Source organism: Balaenoptera musculus, chromosome 11 (assembly GCF_009873245.2).
Source record: "Balaenoptera musculus isolate JJ_BM4_2016_0621 chromosome 11, mBalMus1.pri.v3, whole genome shotgun sequence".
Lineage (NCBI taxonomy): Eukaryota > Metazoa > Chordata > Mammalia > Artiodactyla > Balaenopteridae > Balaenoptera > Balaenoptera musculus.
Genome location: NC_045795.1, coordinates 96,959,818 through 96,981,416, shown reverse-complemented (window position 1 = coordinate 96,981,416; position 21,599 = coordinate 96,959,818). Strand labels below are relative to the sequence as shown.

Here is a 21,599-nt window from a genome sequence, read left to right as displayed (position 1 = left end):
TGGGTAGAGGGTGCTTACCGCACTCTCAGAAGTAAAGCAAGTGCCTCAAGTGTCCAGGTGGGAGAGTCCCGACCTTGGGGTCAGCCTGGGCAGGAGGAGATGCTGCAGGTGTGGCAGGGATTATCTGCCCTTGATGAAGCCCTCCAGCACACGGTCACTGCGCTCTGACAACCAGTAGCCGGTCATGGCTGCCACAGCCCCAATGAAGATGGCGGTGAAGACCAAGTCACCCTTGGCGGCCAGCGTGGCCAGTGCACAGATGATGACACCGAAGAACATCTGCTGCAGCACCACCAGCTCGTCCTCTGTCATCTCCGAGAAGAAGCCTGCTGACTCTGGGCAAGAGAAGCGCCCGTCACTCATCCCGTTCCCGGAGCCTCCCACACACCTGATCATCACTGCCACACGGCTGCCTGGCACGCCAGCACACAGTGTCATTTACTGCTGAGAACAACTCCAAGACGGGCATTTATGATCCCTGTCTTACTAGATGGGAAACTGAGGCGCAGAGGGTGAAGAGGTTTGCCCAAGGCCACGCGGGAGAGTTGGGCCAGAGCATGTGTACTAGCCCCGCTCCAGAGCCACAGTGCCTGGATGTGGACGCCCAGCTCTGCCAACCTGCTTGCCATGGGGCCCTGGACAAGTTTTTTCATCTCTCTGCGTCCCTGCTTCCACTATGCGAGATGGGGATGAGAATAATAGCTACAGCACTGGATTTGTTTTAGGGGTGAAATAAGTTAATACATGCAATATGCCTGGAACAGTGTGTGACACACAGGGAACTGTGGAAGTGGTCACTATCGTCATCACTGTGATTGTCCTTCGTCTCATCACCCCCCACAGCCTACAACAGTCTCAGGCTGGGCAAGGGCAGATGACCAAAGAGGCTCGGGGGCACAGAATGATTTGACGCCAAGTCCGATTTCCTTTCTACCCTGGGAGGTGTGAGGCCACCCTGGGGGGTCAGAGGTGGGGTTCGGGTCGCAGAGCAGCCTCATGAGGGCTGGGTGGCAGTGCAGGTGGGCCAGGGCCTGCAGCTGCCTGAAGGAGGGGTTTGCCTGCCCTCCCCCTGGATGAGGACCTCCCCTCCCCAGGTTTCTGGGGCCGAGCTGGGGCTCACCTGGGATCTGCTCCTTCACAAAGGATGCCCTCAATCTGTTTGTAGCCCTCGGCACAGACACAGCGGTAACTGCCCTCGGTGTTCTCGCATTGCTCGTTCTCTCCTGGACACACGCCATCTCACACTCGTCCACGTCTTGACGGAGGCAAGGAGAGGTCAGCGCCCTAACCGCCAGGGTCCCCACAGGCAGCACCCCTGACTCCGGTCTCACTCACATCCTGCAACGCGCTCTGTGCTGACCCAGGAAACATTCCACCCTTCCTTCCCACACCCCGTCCATATTACGGCCCCTGTCAATTCGTGGTGGACAAGGCGCTCCCAGGTGGCAGGACACTCACCGAGACACTTGGAGCCCACCTGCTGGTAGCCAGGGCTACACTTCTACAGCGGCCAGGCCCTGCCCCCATGCAGCCCAGGCAGGCCTTGGCACAGTCTGGAGAAGGGAGAGGACAGACAAGGGTGCGAGCTGCCCGTAGGCCTGGGGGAAGCCCTGCTCCAGAAGAGGCCTAGGGCGGGGCGGGGGGGTGGTGCCGGCACCTGGGAACGCGGCAGTTTTTGGGGAAAGGCGTGGAGCAGTTCCTCCTACCCCCCCCACACCCCTCCCCCGCAGGAGCAGACACTTACCTCGGCACTCATAGGAGCCCTCCGTGTTCACGCAGAACTGGTCGGCTCCACAGCTGGCTCGCTCTGTGCCACACTCATCAATGTCTGCAAAGAGGCCGGCAGGGTGGGGATTTCAATCCCTATTTCACTAACGGGGAAGCTGAGGCCAGGGTTGTTGGGAATGGACTTGCCCAGGCTTAAACAGTGTGGCTGAGACTGCAGGCTGTCCACCAACACACATGCAGAGGTGCAGCTGGACTCAGGGCTGTCCAGCTAGAGACTGTGTTTTTCAATCTGCCTTGCAGCTAAGTGTGGCCCTGTGATTCAGTTCTGGCCAACGTGTTGTAAACAGAAGTGATGTGCTCCACTTTTCACTTGGCCTTAATACAACAGACTTGGATCCTCCGTGCACTTTCTTCTCTTTCGCACTTCCTGAATACCAGGTCATGATACATAGAGGTGCCCGTGATCCAGCTCAACACCCAAGGGATGACTGCCCAGTAAGACAGAATGAATCTAGGTCTTTAATGACTATGACAAGCAGAGCTTTTTCTGCCAGTCTGGACCACTGGCTTCCAGACTGTGATGTGAGATGAAAATAAACCCTCTAAATTCATTAAGCCACAGTCTTTGGGATCTTCTGTTACAGCAGCTTAGCCTTTACCCTCGTCTCGAACACAGGTTTCCAGACCCCAAGTTCAGTATGCTCATTCCCTGGTTTAACCCTTCTTCAAATTTTCGAGACTGGACCCAAGTGACACCTCCTCCAAGAAGGCTTCCCTGATTCCCCACTACCACTGAATTGGAAGAGAGACATTTCTCACTGACAACGATCAGTCTATACTGTTAAGCGCCTGGTTACTTTTCTGCCTCCCAACCAGGTTGATATCTCTATGAAGATGGGGACTGGACTGGTCTAGCCCAGAGATGTGTGTGTTGATGGGGACCAAGCCCAAGACCCTGCCCACCGCTCCAGACCTAGGGCAGGGTCCCACTCACCTACACACTTGAGGTGATGCAGGGCCCAGCCCTTCTTGCACTGTAAACAATTTGATTCCTCAGGTCCTGAGCAGCGGGCACAGGGGCCAAAACAAGCTGGGTTGGAATGCGGGAAGTATGAGGGTGGGCAGGCAGGTAACCCCACACGCCCCTGCCCAAAGCCACGCCTCTTGGCTACCTACCCGAACATACCAGATGGCTGGCATTGCGCTCCGCCTCAAAGTAGCCAGAGGCCACACTGGCCACAGGCCTCACCCCCATAGCCGGCTTGGCAGTCACAGTGCCCGCTGCCCCCTCGAGTTCCTTCCCCTTCACAACTGCCCGTAGCCAACGCAGGGCCGCTCCACCACCCCCCAGGACAGGCTGTGGGCAGACACCAAACCGGGTGGGATCCGTAAATACAACCTTGTACGTAGAGAACATTTTCCCCCATATTAGTAAGCATTTTTGGGAGAGGAAACAATTTTTAACGACATCATAATATTTTGTCATAAGAATGAAATTTACTTAACCAACACCCCATTGTGGAACAGTTAGGTTATTTACAAATCTTTTGTTTTATAAAAACTGAATTGACCATCTTTGTTGCTAACTCTTTATATCTGCAGCTTTGAGAGAGATTTTTCTAAAAGGGGCTGGTAGTTAAGTTCAGCTCCTGCCTCAGGACTGTGTGTAGAAAAAGGTGGTGACAACAGGGCCTTCAGCAGCACTTGCCCGTCCCTAGGAAGGTCACCTTAGTCCAGACATGGGAAATGCCTGGTGGGGGGGCGCATTTCTTAAATATATGACAGAAACCACGGCCGCATCTGACTCATTCTAACCCCGTACCCTTTTTCAGAGCCGTTCCCCATGGATTTGTTCATCTCACCAGCCCTGTGAGGCAGGCGAGAACAGAGGTCCGGAGAAGTGATATGAGCAGCCTGAGCTCACACAGCCAGCCAGGGCCGAGCCAGGACTGGATCCCTGGCCCCAGCAGTCCCCTTCCATCCCCCAAGAGGAACTTGAAAAACTCACGAAGGCAGGAGGGCCCAAAGGTGCCTGAGGGGCAGCAGAGCTTCAGGGAATCTGAGCAGAGCCACTGGAAGAGGTCTGGGGCTTCCTGGCTGCCTGAGGCGGAGGGATGGTGAGGGGGCTGAGACGGTGTCAGAGGTGCTTGCCGTCTCCCGCAACCTCCCACAGGATCTGTGATACAGCCCATCTTGGGCGTAAGACCCATAAGGCTGCCCCCTTTCCCCGTCCGACAGAGGGGCAGTCTGCAGCTCAGCGTGAGAGCCTGGGCCCCCAACGAGTCCTCAGCACAACTGGGTTTGGAGGAAGGCGCTGAATGAGGACACAGCCCCTAGCTCGCCACCCTCTGCTTACCAGCCGGCCCTGCCTGAGCCCCTCCCAGGAAAGGCCCCCGCTACTCACTTGTGAAACCACCAGCTCTCCACCAGCTCCTCACTCAGCTCCAGCAGGCGGTGGCACTCGAAGTCCGACTTGCTGCACACGCCCTCGAGCAACCTCTACCAGGCGGGTCTCACTGACCAGACAGGGATGGGTGGTAGGAACACACTCCAGTCCACCCACCACCCTCCTTACAATCTCCCCCCTCCCCACCTCGTGCCAGATAATGTCAAAGGCCAGAGGCCACAATGGAAGGGGTATTGATCTGGGGAGGACCTGGGTTTCCAATCTAGTGGTGTGACCTTGGGCAAGGAACTTAACCTCTCCTGAATGTGTTTTCTCATCTGTAAAATGGGACAATGGCTCTCCTGTAGGTTGGCTGGAAGATAGCTCAGTCCCTGCATCTGTACAACAGAATATAATACCCCTGCTGGGTAGATGTGGTTAAAACATATCATATAACAAGTGTTAGCAAGGATGTGGAGAAACTGGAACCCTCCTACATTGCAGGTGGGAATGAAAACATTTTGGCAGTTCCTCCGTAAATTAACATGGAATCACCACATGACTCAGTAATTCCACTCCTGGATACATACCCAAGAAAATGCAAAACAGGTGTTCAAACTTGTACACAAATGTTCATAGCAATACTATACACAGTAGCCAAATGGTAGAAACAACCCAAATGTCCATCAACTGATAAACGGACAACAAATGTGATCTATTCATACAATGGAATATTACTAAGCCTTAAAAAGGAATGAAGTACTGATATTTGTTACAAGATGGATGAACCTTGAAAACATTATGCTAAGTGAAAGAAGCCGGACATAAAAGGCCATATTGTATGATTCCAACAGAATCAGCAAATCCATAGCGATGGAAAACAGATTAGTGGGTGCTAAGGGCTGGGAGGAGGGAGAATGAGGAGTGACTGCTCAATAGGGATGAGTTTCTTTTTGGGGGGATGAAATCAGTCTGGAACTAGATAATGGGCAATAGTTGCAAAACCTGAATATACTAAATGTCTCTAATGGTAAATTTATGTTATTGCATTCTACTACAATAAAAAATTTTTTAAAATACATTTAACACATAAAATGTATTATATTATTATTTAAAGGGTCTGGCACAGTGCCTGGCATATAGGAGGTGATTTAAAACAAAACAAAAAAACAGTAACCATTATAGAGCTATAAGTGCCCTTAGGGTTATTTTGGTCAATCCCCTCATTCCCAAATGAGGCAACTGAGCCCCATTGAGGGAAAGGAAAATGACCAGTGTTACGTAATAACAACACTTTTATTTCTAGTACATATCATAGTTTAATCCTTACCACAATCCTATGAAATAGGATTGGCATTAATACTCCCGTTTTACAGATAAGGAAATTGAGGATCAGAGACGTGACCCTAAGGTACAAAGGGTTAGAAATGACAAGCTGGTCTAATTCCAGTTGACTTTGAAAAGCTAGAGGCCTAGGAATCAGGCCTCTTTCTCCCCAGTTTGACTTTGAAAAGCTAGAGGGCCTAGGACTCAGGCCTCTCCTCTCAATAAAATCTCATCTTCTCCCCTGGCTTTATACACTGACTATACGCTGGTAACTGTCAAATTCATGTTTCCAGCCCTACTTCTACCCTGAACTCCTGACTCCTAAATCTAACTCTACTTGACTGTTTAACAGACATCTCAGCCCAACATGTTCACTGAGAACGTCTGATTCCAGGCCCCCCCAGACCCGTTCTCCCATCTCGTAAGACAGTCCCACGATTCACCCAGTTGCTCAGGCCCAAAACCTAGTGAGCACCTTTTATTCTACTTTTTCTCTCACACCCCATAATGATTCCATCATCATGTCCTATCAGTCTATCTGCAAAATATACCCAGAATCTGACCCCTTCTCACCAGGTCCACCACTACTGTCATGCCTAGACTGTACACTAGCCTCCCAACTGGTCTTCCTGCTCCTCCACCTTGGCCCCCTATAGTCTGTTAGTGTAAGTGACCTTTATAGGTATAAATAATACCACATCACTTTCCTGCTCCAAACCTTCCAATGACTTCCCGCTACACTCAGAATGAAATCTGAATGCCTTTCTGTGGCCTTCACCGCTCTCTGCCTTCACCTTCACCACTCTCCCTTCTGCCCACTCCAAATCCAGCCCCTTTTCAATACACCAAGCTCAGTCCCGCTCTGTCCAAAACCCTTCCCCGACTGTCGCACAGTTTGCTTCTGCACCTCAGGTCTCTGTTCGAATGTCATACCTTGAATGCCATGCCTCCCACCATTCTGCTTTACTGTTCTTCACCTGATAAGACATTATTTACTTACTTATTCACTGTTTCCTATACTAGAATAGAAGCTCCTTGAAGAAAGAATTCTGCTTGGCTTGTTTAGTGCTGTCCTATAGGTATTCAGTAACATTTGTTGAATAAGTGCTCCCCAAGTGTCTCTAGGCTTTCACCAGCAGAACACAGATTGGGATGTTAGATATACAAATCCACCCCTCCAGCCTCTTCCTTACCTGTCTTTGTATTTGGACAACTTCTCTTCCTCCCAGGCAGTGTTTCCACCTCCAAGTTATCCCGGATGGTTCTCTCCAGGCCCTGGAAATGGAGAAAACTAGTAATAGCTAAGTACAGTGTCTGGCACATTCCAGCACTTATATTTCACTGACCAGTAAACTGAGGCACAGAGAGGCACCTACCCAAGGCCATACAACCAGTAAGTAACCAAGCTGGGACACTTGAGTCTATGCAGACTTGTATGCCAGAGCTCCCAGCTCTCAACCCCTGTGCTATAGTAGCTAGCCCCCTCCTCTTACACTGCTGGTGCACCCACCTTGTTGAAACTGTCGACCAGTCCCCGGCAGGTGTGACATGGATGGGGCTCAGTGGGGGAAGAAGACTTGGGGAGGCGGAGAAAAGCTGGACCCAGACCGGTCCTGGGAGGCCAAGGAAGAGGCTCAGGCCCCAGAGCAGAGCTGGGGCTAGGCCCCTCGGGGCCCGTGGGGCCATCTTTTCCCAGGCTGGGGACCTGTAGACAGAGGACATGGTGAGGGTTCGCTGGAGGAGCCAAGTGGGAAAGAAAAGCGTGGGTTCTGAGGTGCCGCGGGTCTGGGAGTCCAGATCTGTGTTATAAGAAAAGAAGGTCTAGACTGGGGTAAGGCAGAGGGAGGGGAGATAGTTGGGGAAAGGAGCCTATTCTGCAATTCCTGGACGGGAACAAGTTATCCTCGTCACCGCGGGGGGAGGTGGCCTGGATCCTCGGCAAGGGGGTAGGAGTCAGCCCATTGTTTTAGGGTCGGGATATGGTTCTATAGGGGCTGGATCAGCGGAATTAGGAGAATGGATCAGATTCCTAATATTGCGGGAGAAGACGTCGGATGGACGGTCTTGTGGGGAGGAGTCCGGAACCCCGGTCTGGGGGAGGGGGGGAGGAGCCCGGATCCGGATATGAAGCGAAGGGGTCAGGTTCGGGGTCTGCAGACTGCAAACGCACGGCCCCCGAGCGGGCAAGGAAGGATCCAGAACCAAGTAGGCCGCGGGGGGAGGAAGAGAGAACCCACCCACCCGCGGACGCCACAAGCCCAGGCTCCTCAACGCCGCTGCTACCGCCGGCTGCGTAAGACGTGCGCCCTCCGCCGGCTCTGCAGTCCAGGGGGCGGAGCCCGCGCCACAGCCAATGGTAGCGGGCCCATGTGCCATTTGCGTCACCCCACGCCAGCCAACCAGGGCGTCGCCGTCCTGCAACCTGTCCGGTGTGTTAAAGGGGCGCGGGGGATAGCGGATACGGGGACAGTTCGGCCCAGCGGCTGGGTCACTGAGAACACACGTGGGAGACACGGGTAGAAAAATAGCGTCTGCCCTTTATTCAAGTCCTGTTCTTCCTGCCTCAGGCCCCATCCCGCGTCCCGTCCCCGGGGCCCGGAAGGCAGCTGTCCAGGGCGGGCTGCAGGGCCCGGGATACCTGCTCCGCTCTCTCCGCGAGCCGCCAGGGGCGGGGGGGGCTGCGGGCCCCTGCAGGGTCCCCAGGAAGTCGGGTAGCTGTGAGGGCAGTGAGAAGACCTGCACGCTGCGGAACAGGGCGGGCACGGCGTCGGGGACAGCAGTCTGTCGAAGTAGGCCCCGACGTAGCGGCCGGGCGCCCGACCCTGCAAGAAGTCTGGCAGCAAGCAGCTGAGCGAGGCGGCGAAGGCGTCGTGCGGGCCGTGAGCCCCGGCCGCCGACGTCGCGTCCTGCAGCCATTCGCGGCACAGCGCCACGGCCCCGGGCGAGAAGAGCAGGACCACCACGCCGCCCTCCTGCAGGGTCTGGCGCCGCTGCGCGTGGAACCAGGCCAGGGGCCCCTGCGCACTCAGTTCGCGGCGGCTCCACAGGTCCACGCCACGCGCAGCGGCAGCTGGAACAGCGCCGAAGCCAGGGCGCCCACCAGGCGCTCGAAGCCAGCGTCGTCGGCGGAGTAGAGGAGCAGAGCCGCGCGGCTCCTGGCGGCGCTGTGGGAAAGAACAGAGCAGGAGCGGAGACGTGAGCTGGCCTGAGGCCCGGCCCTCTGGGGGCCGCCCCCCGCCCGGAGCTGGGCTCACACTCACCCCCCGCGCGGACGTCCTCCTTCAAGAGCGTCAGCCACCCTGTGAGGGGAGAGGAGCGGAGGCAGCCGGTGAGCCCAGCCGCCGCCTTCTCCTGGCCAGCTCCCAGGTCCACTGGGGAATGGGGAGCCGGGAAGCGCTCACCTTTCACGTGGTTCTTTTTGAGGAGGAGGAGAAGGAAAAGCACAGCGGCCAAGAGTAAGCAGGCCAGCCAGACCAGGGCCCAGCGCCGGTGGATGTCTAGGAGACCCAGGGGAGAAGACAGGCTTGTTAGAGACCCCCACTTCACGAAGGAGAAAAACGAGGCTCAGAGAAATGAAGAGATTTGCCCGAAGTCCACAGCTCACAGGGTCAGTGTATGAACATAGATCCATTTACTTGGGTGACCTTGGATAAGTGACTTCCCCTTCTGCCTCAGTTCACCTCTGTAAAATTGGGATAACAATAGTATCTACTTCACAGGATTGCTGTGAGGACTATTATGTATTAATACACATAAAGCACTGAACAGCGTGCTGGACATAGTAAGTGCTCAAATGTCAGCTAAGATTATTGACCCCTAAGGGACTTCCCTTGTGGTCCAGTGGCTAAGGCACCGTGATCCCACTGCAGGGGGCCTGGCTTGGATCCCTGGTCAGGAAACGAGATCCCACATGCCCAAATAAGAGTTCACATTCTGCAACTAAAGATCCCGCATGCCGCAGTGAAGATCCCATGTGCCACACTAAGACCCAGCGCAGCGAAACACATAAATAAATAAATAAATGTTTTTAAAAAAAGATTATTGCCCCCTAAGCCTAGGGTTGCTGGACTCTTGACCTCACTCTTGGATGACTGCAACAGCCTTCTAACTGGTGTTCCTGACTCTTTTTTGCCTCTAATTCATTACAACATGGCAGCCCCAGAGATCTTTTTTTTTTTTTTTTAAATAAATGTATTTATTTATTTATTTATTTTTGGCTGCATTGGGCCTTTGTTGCTGCATGCGGGCTTTCTCTAGTTGCGGCGAGCAGGGGGCTACTCTTCATTGCGGTGTGCGAGCTTCTCATTGCGGTGGCTTCTCTTGTTGCGGAGGATGGGCTCTACGTGCGCGGGCTTCAGTAGTTGTGCAGGCTCAGTACTTGTGGCGCACGGGCTTAGTTGCTCCGCGGCATGTGGGATCTTCCCGGACCAGGGCTCGAACCCGTGTCCCCTGCATTGGCTGGCGGATTCTTAACCACTGTGCCACCAGGGAAGTCCCCCCAGAGATCTTTTTTAAAATACAAATTTGGGGGCTTCCCTGGTGGCGCAGTGGTTAAGAATCCGCCAGCCAATGCAGGGGACACGGGTTCGAGCCCTGGTCCGGGAAGATCCCACATGCCGCGGAGCAACTAAGCCCGTGCGCCACAAGTACTGAGCCTGCACAACTACTGAAGCCCGCGCACGTAGAGCCCATCCTCCGCAACAAGAGAAGCCACCGCAATGAGAAGCCCGCCCACCGCAACGAAGAGTAGCCCCCGCTTGCCACAACTGAGAAATCCCGCACACAGCAGCAACAAAGACGCAATGCAGCCAAAAATAAATAAATAAAAAATAGATAAATTTATTAAAAAAAATACAAATTTGATTATAGCCTTTTGGGAAGCTCCTGCTACTCTTAACATAAAATCCAAATTGCTTACATCGGCTCCCAAGGCCCTACATGGCCCTTGCATCCTAATCTCATGACAGAGGCCTATCTATCTCTCAAGACCCTCCAGCCACATTGGCTACCTTGGAGTTCCTCAAAAAAGCACCCCAGAGTCTTCACAAAAATGCATCTCTTCCCCCTTCATCTAGCTCAGCCTTCAGAGTTCACCTCCAACCTTTCCCCTGAACTAAGTCAGGTCCCCATTATATGCATTCAGGGCTTTGGACACTTTTACTTTATAGTGAATGCTTCAATAGCCCACACTTCCTAAATGACTGTTTAGCTAATGTCTTTCTAGCTTCTGTGGCTGGCATGGGGACAGGGAATGTGTCTCTTTGGTGATGCTGGGATCCCTGCAAGCGCCCCTTGTGGTGTTTGAATTAATGAAGGAATGACCCTCTGATTGAAAGGCTAAGGCCATTGTGTATGCTCCCCCCAGGAATGGTCCCTGTCAAGATTCCAGCTCCTCGTACAGAGAAGAAGGGCAGTTCTTGTAATACTCACACTTTTCCATGGGGCAGGCCCATAGTGCTCCCAGGTCATCGTCCCACAGCTGTAAGACACAAACAAAACCAAATCCAGAGCCCCCAGCTTGGTGTTCAACACCCATCAAGTCTGGTCCCATATTTCCAGCCTCAGCTATGCATATTTCACACACACACACACAGCAGCCACAAGCTGCTCTGCCTTTGCTTATGCTGTGTCTATTTCCTGGACTGTACCTTCCTACTGGTGCCAGACTGGGCCCACATAAAAAGACCCTTCCTTGAAGCTCTCCCTGGAACCCAAAGCTTAGCACATTGGTTATTAGCTGTCTTAACCCAATGGTTATCTCTTTGCTGGTCTCTCCAGCCATGAGCAACTTGGGGGCAGGAACTATGCTTCTTCAACTCTTAGCTTCCCCGGGGCTGGACACAAGCACACACAGATGGTGGGTGGATGCTAGAGGGACAACGAGGAGGCCCCTGCCCCTGAAGAGTGACAGTTTTCCTGCTAGGCACAGGAAGAGGTAGAAGACGTTGAAGACAGGGTTTGAGGCCTGTTGCCTTTGGGCATTGGGGAGGGCCCTCCTGCCACCTACTCACCTGAAGACACTGGCCTGACTGCACATCTTGTAGTAATGGTCCTCCAAGACGAGCTGCCCTCTGCCAAGCCAAGGGATGGGTGCTGTCACCTAGAGGCACCACACCTAGGAGGCCACCAGGCTACAGCTGGGCAGAATAGTAGGCGGGAGGGTCTGGGAGACTTTTGAGAGGCCACTGAGAACAAGGCCCAGGTCTGAGTTACCCCCTACATTCCCAGAGACCAGCACAGGGCCTGGCACAGAGGAGGGGAAATTGAATAGTGAAAATTTGAGGCCAGGTTTGAAGTGGAGCTGGAAAGGGACATGAAGGAGGGTCCCCCATCCCTCACCGTGGACGCCCTGCTAAGCAGTGGAGTGCAGCCACTGGATTCCAAGGCGCAGAGTGATCTGTTGTCCTGGGGGCCTCGTGTCTCCACCAGCAGCATGTCATCCTTGAGGGGCCCCAGGGAGTCTGGAAAGGGTGAGAGCCCACTCTGAGTGAGACCCAACCTGGTTGAGGGCTGCCACTCCCCTGCCCCATGCCTGACTTTCACCCCCAGGAGCTGGCACTTCCAGGGTCCACCCCTATTGCAGTGGCCCTGTCCCAGCCTCCCCCAGGTCCCACTCACCAGCCCACAAGCACTCTTGTAGCTCCTGCTTCTCCCAGGTGCTCACCTGCTCAGAAGGGGCCAGGGTTAGGGGCACAAGGAAAAGCAAAAGCGGAGGCCAGAAAAACCAGAAGGGAAGGGACAGACAAGGGGAGGCCTGTCAGGTTGGGGGGCGGGGTCTGGACTCTGGACCTGACCTTAGGCAGATCTGGGTTCAAGGCTGAGTAATTAGGAATCACTCCATCTTTCTCAGCCTCAGCCTTGTGAGGTCATCTGTGCTAAAGGGGCTTACGGCCGTAAATTAACTCTTTTCAGTTCTGACAGAACACTTTATACACTCCCTTCTCACCTAACCACCTTCTCAAAGAGGCCTCATCTGACTGCCCCTCTTGAAATTGCAACTCCAACCCTCCTTTATCCTTTCCCACCTTTTCCTATAGTATTTATATACAATTTTAACATACTGTATAATTTACTTATTATGCCTATTTGTCTGCCTTTTTCCATTACAACATGAACTCTTTAAGGGTGGGAACATTTATTGGTTTTATTCACTGACATATCTATTCCAAGAGCCTAAAACAGTGCCTGAAACATAATAGCTCAATAAATCTGGAATTAATATTTTTATAACTACCCTTTGAAATTATAAAGCAATCGATTTCTACAGGTAGAGAAATAGGATAATTATAGCAATAATCAAAGCAGTTAACATTTATTGAGAATTTAGTTTGTGCCCGTTGCTAAGGTGAAGCACTTGCTTAATCTTCATAACCACTCTATGAAGTATTCAATAGTTACTATTATCATCCCCATTAAACAGATGAGGAGACTGATGCTCAGAAAGGTGAGGTGCCCAGGGTCCCACGCCAGGCACTGGTGAAGTAAATAGTGGAACTCCTAAAGAGGAAGCTGGTAACCACTTTGCTCCAGGGACCCAAGGATAAAGTGGATTCAGAAGACAGTGACTGTCTGGGAGTCCGCGGAGGTCCTGACCCCAAGCCCGGCTCTCTGGCGCCCCTTTCTTGCCTGGACACAGATGTTGGGGTGGCCTTTCAGCAATGGGAACTCAAGAGCCTTCTGTGGAAAGAGGGTAATGGGTGGGGTCATTAAATTTGGGCCCCTAGGTTCCCCTTCCTTCCCCAACCCCGGGAACCTCCTGCCGCCTTGCTTACGTTCACAGTGACATTCTCTCGGGGCAGCGGTGGGACCAGCGGCTGGCAGGGGCCCCCATCCGGTGCCTGCCAGCACAGTGTGGCCTCAGCGGGTAGTGAGCACGGCGCGTCCAGCCGCCAGGCCCGCGGGGGCAGCAGCTGCAGCCGGGCGGCACGCCAAAGGTTCCGGTGTGCACGGGGGTCTGCAGGGAGAGGGTCTGGTTACTGCGTGCCGGCAGGTCCCGCCCGCACTGCTCCCGCCCTGGCAGGGCCGGTCCACTCACCCTCCCTAAAGGGGCAGATGCTGGTCCTGACAGAGTCGGGCTCCAGAGGCCACACCTAGAAAGGAAATGGGGCTCCACATGTCAGTTCAACCCAGCCAGCACCCTGCTAAGCCCTGGGGTTGCATTCACTCAGCCCACACAGTCAGCGCTCCTTGGCCCTCCGATTCGCTGTTCCGCATCCTCGGATCAAAAATATTCCAGGGAAAAAAATTCCAGAAATTGCAAAAAGCAAAACTTGGATTTGCCTGCAGGAAACTGTTTACATAGCATTTACATTGTATTAGGTATTATAAGCAATCTAGAAATGATTTCAAGTATACAGGAGTATGTGAGTAGGTTATGTGTAAATACTACACCATTTTATATTATATAAAGGACTTGAGCATCTGCACATTTTGGTATCCACAGAGGTCCTGGAACTAATCCCTCTGGGATACTGGATATGGAAGGAGGATGTATTTCACCAACATATGCCCAAGTCTTTTTGCCCTTTACAAGGCCCTAGAATTGCACACATTTATTCTTCCAGCAAACCCTATGCCAACATCTGGCAACATCTTCACTCTACAAATTTTTAATGAGTACTTATTATGTGTCTTAGCACTATGGTAGGCATAGGGACTTTTAACAATTAAATCCACAATCACTTTGTGAGAACCTACTTAGCACAGGTTCTCAGCACAGCGTTAAGGACACGTCCATTTATTCTCCATTTTTTCTTCCAATAGACTTTTTTTTTTTTTTTGATTGCGTTGATTCTTCATTGTTGCGTGCGGGCTTTCTTTAGGTGAGGCGAGCGGGGGCAACTCTTCATTGTGGTGCACGGGCTTCTCATTGCGGTGGCTTCTCTTGTTGCCGAGCACAGGCTCTAGGTGCACAGGCTTCAGTAGCTGCGGCTTGCGGGCTCTAGAGCGCGGGCTCAGTAGTTGTGGAGCACGGGCTTAGTTGCTCCGCGGCATATGGGATCTTCCCGGACCAGAGATTGAACCCGTGTCCCGTGCATTGGCAGGCAGATTCTTAACCACTGTGCCACCAGGGAAGTCCCCAATAGACTTTTTAAGTGCACCCATTCTTGGCTTAGCCCTGTTCTAAGCACTAGAGATAATATATTAATTTATACAACAAATGTATAAGAGCACCTACTACATAGCAGGCATTGGGCTTGGCAGTGAGGACATTTATATCACAGCAAACATTTCATGAGTGTCTGTTATATGTCCTATCACTGTGCTAGGCAGTAGAGTTTCACTCATTCATTCGTTCATTCACTTAACAAACTTAATTAGCACCCACTACATACCGGTTATTATGCAAGGCTTGGAGAAATTACTAAATTTGAATAGATATCATTTCCTTGCCTTCAAGGAAATTACAAATTCACAGTTGTAGTAAGGATACGACATGTATACAAATTAATAAATCAATCACTCATTTATTGAGGATTTGTGGTATGCAAGAAGAGACAGGTGCCCAAATAAGAAAACAAGTGATAAATAGAAAAGAAAAGACAGAAATGCAAGAAGATTTGGAGATAGAAGAGGCCAGGAGGTTGGGCAAAAGCTTTGGGAAAGAGGTGACTGGAAGGATTGGGGTGTATGGAAAAGAAGTGAGGGCATTTCAGGTGGTGGGAATGAGAGACATTAATGTCAGAGGTAAAACAGATGGGACCTGATGACCAATTAAATGTATAATCAGAGGGAGAATATATTATTATAACATATATAAGCTGGAAGTGGCACACTTCCTTATAACAGCCCTGTGAGGCTGGTACTGTTTATTCCCATTTTACTGACAGGAAACAGGCTCAGAGAGGTGAAGTGACTTGTCCAAGGTCACACAGCTAGCAAATGGCAAGTCTGGATTCAAATAAGTCTGAGTTCACGGCGCACGCTCTACTCTCCAGGGGAGCACAAAGAGGGAATTGGAGGAGTAGTGGAAGGCTTCAAGGGGGAGATGACATCTGAAGGGGGCCATGAAGCACAAGTAGAAGTGCTGCGGATAGAGGATCAGGAAGAGCATTCAGGGCATGTACAAGCAGAAAACATAGGACAGCAAAGGGCAAGGGAGGGCCAGTCCCCCTAGGGAGCCATAGTTTCCACCTCAAAGAGGAGTGTGGAGGGTGGGGAGACCAGGAAGGTGAGGGCCAACCGTCTCACCAGTTCCCTAATCCCCATCCCCGGGCACCCAGCTGGACTCTGCTCCTACCTGAATACAGAGGCAGGGAACCAGGTCTGTGTGGTTCAAGGTAATGGTCTGCGGCCCAGTCTGTGGGACAAGCAGAAGGAGAGAAGTTGAAGAAGATGAGGAAGAGGAAGGCTGGAAGCCAAAGTTAAGGACACTGGGCAGGCAGCCGTCCCCCCACCAATGTTCCTTGCTTCGGGTGTGGGTGGCTGTGTCCTTTTCAAAGGTGCCCTATGATAATGCACTTGCAACTTTAGCACAAGCGTCGGCCTGCAGTGGGAATGGACTTGGGGAGGGGGAGGCCTCACCAGGTTTCTGTGCCACCAGGGTTTTGCAGGGCCCGGGACCTGTTCCAGTACAGGGAGGAGGCCAAAGCGCATCTCCTCAGGGCGTCCAGCACCAGGCGCACGTCGTCACCATCTGCAGACACGTTTGAGCCCTGGCAGGGCTGTGGAGGAAACAAAGAGAGAGACTTCCTTCAACCTCTTCGTACACCCAAGCCTGGGTCACACCCACCCACTGCCCCCTTTGGAGTTTCCTTAAAGCACTTAGACTAGGAGGCCCCTGGAGGGCAGAGCCTGTGTCTCCATGTCAGACCAGACTTCAGCCACAGCCCAGGACTGACCCATGTAGGCCCCAGTATGGGGTCTGGAGAGGGCTCTTCTCCTTGCTTCTCCTCTGCAGCCAGAAGTACCTGTAACCACTGTAAATAAATCATTCCTCCTCTGCTCAGAACCTTTTGATGGCCCCACATCACCCCAGAGTAAAAAGCCAGAGTCATTACAGTGGCTTGCAAGTCCCTCCCCAGTATGGCTGCTGTGAACACTCTAACCTCATTTCCTAGCACTCTTGTTCTTAATTAACCTGCTGCAGACACACTGTCCTCCTTACTAATACTTAAACACACTAGACACACTCCTGCCTCAGGCCCTTGCACTGGCTATTCCCTTCACATGGAACCCTCTTCCCTCAGATACCCCATGGCTCCTCCCTCACGTCCTTCAGGTCTTTTGCTCAGCTGACCACTCCAACTCCCAACCTCTCTATCCCCCTTCCCTGAAATTTCTCCATAGCACTAATAACCATCTAACTTATTGCATATTTCACATCTCCATGTGTTTATTGTGTCCTCCATCACCCCACCCTGACCCTGACTCCCAGCTAGAACGTCAGCTCCGTGAAGGCAGGGATTTTTGTCAGTTTTTTTTTTTTTTTTTTTAATGGTTTGTCTCCAGTGCCTACGGCTATTCCTTGAGCAGGGTAATGACTCAATAAATATCTGCTGAATAAGTGAATCAGTGTCTACCAAATGAGTAAAGACATGAAATCCATGATGTGTATCTGTATCCTCAAACCTCTGGTTCTGAGTAGTCTTTAATGAATTACCAAAGAGGCATCAAGCTTAAGTTTAAGAACCCAAATAGAAAATGACGTTGAAATCATGTGAGTTCAAAAGCATCACAGTGTTTCTATCTCGATTGTGCTGGTAGTTTATGCAGGTGTATACATATGTAAAAATTAATTGAACTGGACATTAAAATTGGTGCACCTTACACACTTTTCTGTATGTATGTTATACCATGATAAAAAAGAAAATACAAAACAAAAAAATGAACAAAACAAAGTCCAAATAGTGCGTGAGAAAATCATCAGAACCTTGAGTTTCTTAGCCCTTATTTTATGATTTAATATTATTTTTATTTAATATATGGGGGCGGGGTGCACCGTAATCTGACAATGTTTTGGGCCACTAGATGTTCCTGTACTAATAAATATTTGTTCTAAGAAGTGAGAGATTCATTTTTATATTCTAATGCCTGGCACTGAGTAAGTGCTACCGCAGTTCTTTTGTGATAAATGAATGAATGAATAAATGAGCTCTGTGAGCCTCTGGGATGTGGGCAGCCAGACCTGAAGTTCACTCCAAGGGTCCCTCACACTCCAGATCCACCCCCACCCTCCTCCCAGCCCTGCTGGCCCTAGCTCCTACCCCAGCAGCTCTGAATGCTGTCCAGGACTTCGAGACCCCTGCAGTCTGGGGAGAGATCACAGAAAAGTCTCTAGTGGGTTGGGGGCAAAGAAAGAACGGGGGCAATCCGACCCATGGGGAGCCCGGGAAGGGCTCCCTGTGCCCTCAATACCACCCATATCTATTCCAGTGCCCAAAGCACCTTCCCCAGGCACTGGGAAGCAATGTCACCTGGGGAGAGGAGGCATGGAGGGACTGACTATGGGCGGCTGGGAGTGAGAGTGCCTGAGAGAGGCCGGGACGAGGAAGGGGTGGAAAGCAGAAGGGCAGTGGCTGGTGGGGAGAGAGACTAAGGGGCCAGCACTTGGGGCCCCTCAGGCTCTGGGGCCACTTACCAGGCAGCTGCTGTGTGAGATTGAGTTCCTTCTGGTACCGGGGCTGGTGTAGGACCAGATTCGCACCTCAGCCCCCAGGGCAGCCTCGAAGCAGTCAAATACTACAGAGCCCTGTGAGGAGAGGGTGGCGGAAGGCTGGTGGTATAGGGCTCAAAATTGAGGCTCCTCTCCATGGTCTGCTCCACTACCCTCTGCCCTATTCCCAACCAATGACTATTCATACTGTTATGGCCCCCAATTCTGCCATGAACGTGTCCTCAAAGGCCTCCAGTTCTAAAGCACACGCCCTCAGGAGGGTGGCAGCAGGGCCAGGATAAGCGCCCTCACTCTATTAGTCCTTGCCTCATCCCTGCTGTTCCAGGTCACGTGCCAAAGCTAAGGTGATCAGAGACCCCAGACCCCAGCACAAATGTGGGACGCCCTTCCCACAGAAGTCGTTCTCACTCCCAGTGCCTCAGTGGGCCTCATGATTGCCCTGTGAGGGGGACCAGCAGGTGATCTCCCATTATTTTCCAGGTAAGACGATATAGACTGGGGGCTGGGGACAGGAGGGAAGTCAAAAAGTTTGAGTGACCTGGCCCAAGTGGAGATACATATCCCAACCATGAGCAGCCCCCTGAGGCTGGGAGAAGCTCCGCAGGGGGACAGACATGGTATATGTGGGGCAGACATGGACAGTAAGGCAGGGAATCCGGAAGAGTGGACTCAGCCCACAGACCTCCCCTCTGCAAGCCTCAGCTTCTCTATCTGGAGTATGAGGGCAACAATAATGTCTAGTTCATGGGGGGTAGTTTTGAGGATACAAAAGAAAGGAAAAATTAAACTTTCTGAGACTCTTCCGTGTTGGGTATTATACCAGGTGTTTTATACATATCAACTCATTTTATTCTCACAACAGCTATATGAGGTAGGACTATTCTTTTTTTTTTTTGGCCGCACCGGGTGGCCTGTGGGATCTTTAGTTCCCCAACCAAGGATCGAACCCGGGCCCTCGGCAGTGAAAGCACAGAATTCCAACCACTGGACCGCCAGGGAACTCCCGAGGTAGGACTGTTCTTTTTTCCCACTTTACAAACTGAGGCATAAAGGACTGAAAGGACTTGCTCACGCCCTGCCAGAATCAGGACCTAAAGAGATAATGCACGTGAAAGCCACTTCATAAATTCATTATTATTTTGCATACCACAGACTGACCAGGCTGCACGAGGGCAGCAGGGCACTTGCACCTCCAGTAGGACGCAGCGGGCAGTAGGGTAGGCCTGGAAGGAGAGCACGACGTGGGCCTGGAGAGAGGCTGTGAGCAACAGGGCAGGGGGTCGGTCAGGCTCAGGGGCCCTGGGCAAGGCTCTGGCGGGGGGCAGTTGGCCAGCCCGGCTTCTCCTCACCGTTCCTAGGCTCCTCGATCTCTGGGTCCTCTGCAATTCCAAACTTCTCTTCATCTTCAGGGCTCTTCCCAGTACCCTGGAATGACCCGAGAGCAAGGCTCAGATCTAGCCCCAGCTCTGGCTTTGGGTTCCTTCCAGGAAGCTCAGTGCTAGGAAGCAGAGGCCAGGCTTGGGGCCGGGGTGTGTGGCGGGGAGACCAGTCTGACCTGGGGGTTCCGTTGGCCAGTGTCCTCCAGGAGAATACTGAGGATGCCCCGTGCTTCCTGACAGACACCCTCCCTGGTCTTCGTGCCCACTCCAGACACACTCACATGCACCCATGCCCAGTCATTGGGATGACAGGCTCACCATGCACAGCCAAGTGGACGGCCACACGCACACAGAGGTCACAGTCGGTCTCCTTGTAGCACCTTAGCACCAGCTCTGTCTGCAGGCGTGTGGGCACCAGCATGGGGCCCGGGGCAGACACGAGGCTCCCAGGCAGGCAGAGCACGTCACCATCTGTGTGTGAAGGGTGGGGTGGGAGCTGAAGCTTCTCAGACCCAGAATCTGGTTGCACCTGACACCCCCAGAGGGCCAAGGAGCTTTGGGCTCTTCCTGGGCTGAGGGAAGGTGGTGAGGGCATGGGACGGAACAGCCCCCCTCCCTTCGGCCCACCTGGGAAGATCTTTCCTCTCTAAAAGTAGGGCTACTTACCCCAGAGGTGGCAGGAAAGGCCCTGGGAAGGAGGTAAAGACAAGTTAGAGTTTATGCGTCCAAATCTAACCATCTTTTCCTGAGGCCCCCCCCCCACCCACCTACCTCTTTCTAGGCTCCCTTTTCCAAGTCCCTCCCAGAAGAGCTCAGGGCCCAGCTCTTGCCCCCTCCCCATTCTTCTCTTACCCCATCAGCACCCGACAGACCAGCCAGGGCAGTTCTGACAGTGATGGCAGAGCAGGAACCAGGCTAGGGCCTCAACGGCCGCAGTCCGAGCCCTGAGCCTTCCTCAACACTCCTGGGGCCCCAGACTCACCGGAGAACAGCGGCAGTTGTCCTGAGGCCCCACAACCCTCTCTAGAGAGAGGACCACAGGGTTTCGGCCCAGTGCCAAGGACAGAAAGAAACCAGGGCACAGGCATCTTCCAGGTGCCAGGCAGCACCCAGGCCTGAGGCCCTGTCCTGCCCCCCCCCCCGAAGGGGGGCTGACACCACACCTCTTCTCCCACTCAGCTGCGTTGCCTGCGGGCAGGAGGGGCCGGAATCCCTCCCCAGTCCTCTGGGTCCCGGCGCTGGGCCGCTTGCGCACGCCCTCTCCCAGGAGCCCCTGACTCCCGTCCAGTCCCTGCCAAGAGTGCTTTCGTTTTGGCTCCCGGCAGGCAGCCGGCTGTTCCCGCCCCGCCAGGTCCCTCCCACCAACACTAGGCCTGGGAGCCAGCAGCCTGGACTGGAGTGGTGGCCTCACTCCCTCCCTCTTTTCCTCTCCTCCTCTTCCCCTCCTCCTCCTTCTCTGCTGACACCTGGCTGGGAGGGGCCCTTGGAGAGGGCGGTGGCCTAAAGGCTGAGTAAGGGAGCTCTTACTCACTCTGGGCGTCCCTAAGGAGGAAGGCTCCGTCGAGACAACCAAGGCCCTAGGCAATCCTGGGGCATTTGCACTTCCCATGTGGCTCTGGGATCTTGGGTGTCCACGGGGCCCCTCTTACTGGCCACCCCAGGTCCCTTCAGACATTCCCCTTGGGCCTCATTGTAGGACAGGATCTCTAAAGACAAGGACAAGGGGCACCATAACGTGAGCTTTTCACCACTTCCCCGGCCTATGCTCAAGTGAGGGGTAGGGGGTGATGGGACCCAGGACCCAGCGCCAGGAAGACAGGGTCCTATTTGTGCTGTTGCCATGGGCTGGCTGCGTGACTGTGGACCCACACCACCCTTCTGAACCTGTGTTTTCCTTTCTTCTCTCTGAAGAATCACAGTGAGGATCAAGGAAATTTCCAGGGAGACATTGCTTGTGAGAATATGACAGACAGGATGTGGATTTGGGCCCAGAAAATGATGCATAACAACCGCCAGGCAGGGTCTTGCTGACCCTTCCCCCCCAACTCAGCACCCTGGGCACACTGAAAAGCAACTTGTGTTTCTTAGTTTATCCATCATGTTCACCTTTATTCAACTTCCTCTATCTCAGTCTCCACTGTCCCACCTTTGCCCCCGTCACCCA

The 21,599-nt window shown here is 52.9% G+C and overlaps 2 protein-coding genes across 2 annotated transcripts; both read right to left on the bottom strand.

Annotated features, from left to right (window-relative positions):
* Window positions 1-89: 89 nt before the first annotated feature.
* On the bottom strand, window positions 90-7,853 carry CRELD1 (cysteine rich with EGF like domains 1). Its single transcript, XM_036868757.1, is given in 18 exon segments — window positions 90-335; window positions 1,121-1,139; window positions 1,141-1,235; window positions 1,238-1,255; window positions 1,459-1,503; window positions 1,506-1,553; window positions 1,745-1,828; window positions 2,723-2,818; window positions 2,905-2,950; window positions 2,952-3,085; window positions 3,737-3,821; window positions 4,126-4,221; window positions 4,223-4,244; window positions 6,634-6,688; window positions 6,691-6,715; window positions 6,951-7,022; window positions 7,025-7,145; window positions 7,674-7,853. Coding segments are annotated over 18 exon segments (1,419 nt in total). The 5' UTR covers window positions 7,817-7,853; the 3' UTR covers window positions 90-120.
* A 53-nt stretch (window positions 7,854-7,906) lies between these two features.
* IL17RC (interleukin 17 receptor C) lies at window positions 7,907-20,667 on the bottom strand. The gene is given in 29 exon segments (XM_036868755.1): window positions 7,907-8,044; window positions 8,046-8,114; window positions 8,117-8,214; window positions 8,217-8,495; window positions 8,498-8,604; window positions 8,697-8,739; window positions 8,842-8,937; window positions 10,871-10,919; window positions 11,452-11,511; window positions 11,780-11,901; window positions 12,059-12,104; window positions 13,067-13,117; window positions 13,213-13,394; window positions 13,476-13,530; window positions 15,681-15,740; window positions 15,965-16,044; window positions 16,047-16,089; window positions 16,091-16,104; window positions 17,647-17,691; window positions 18,021-18,068; window positions 18,071-18,131; window positions 19,204-19,236; window positions 19,238-19,314; window positions 19,406-19,466; window positions 19,468-19,481; window positions 19,754-19,906; window positions 20,102-20,123; window positions 20,418-20,501; window positions 20,503-20,667. Coding segments are annotated over 29 exon segments (2,139 nt in total). The 5' UTR covers window positions 20,524-20,667; the 3' UTR covers window positions 7,907-7,978.
* Between the last annotated feature and the right edge of the window lie 932 nt (window positions 20,668-21,599).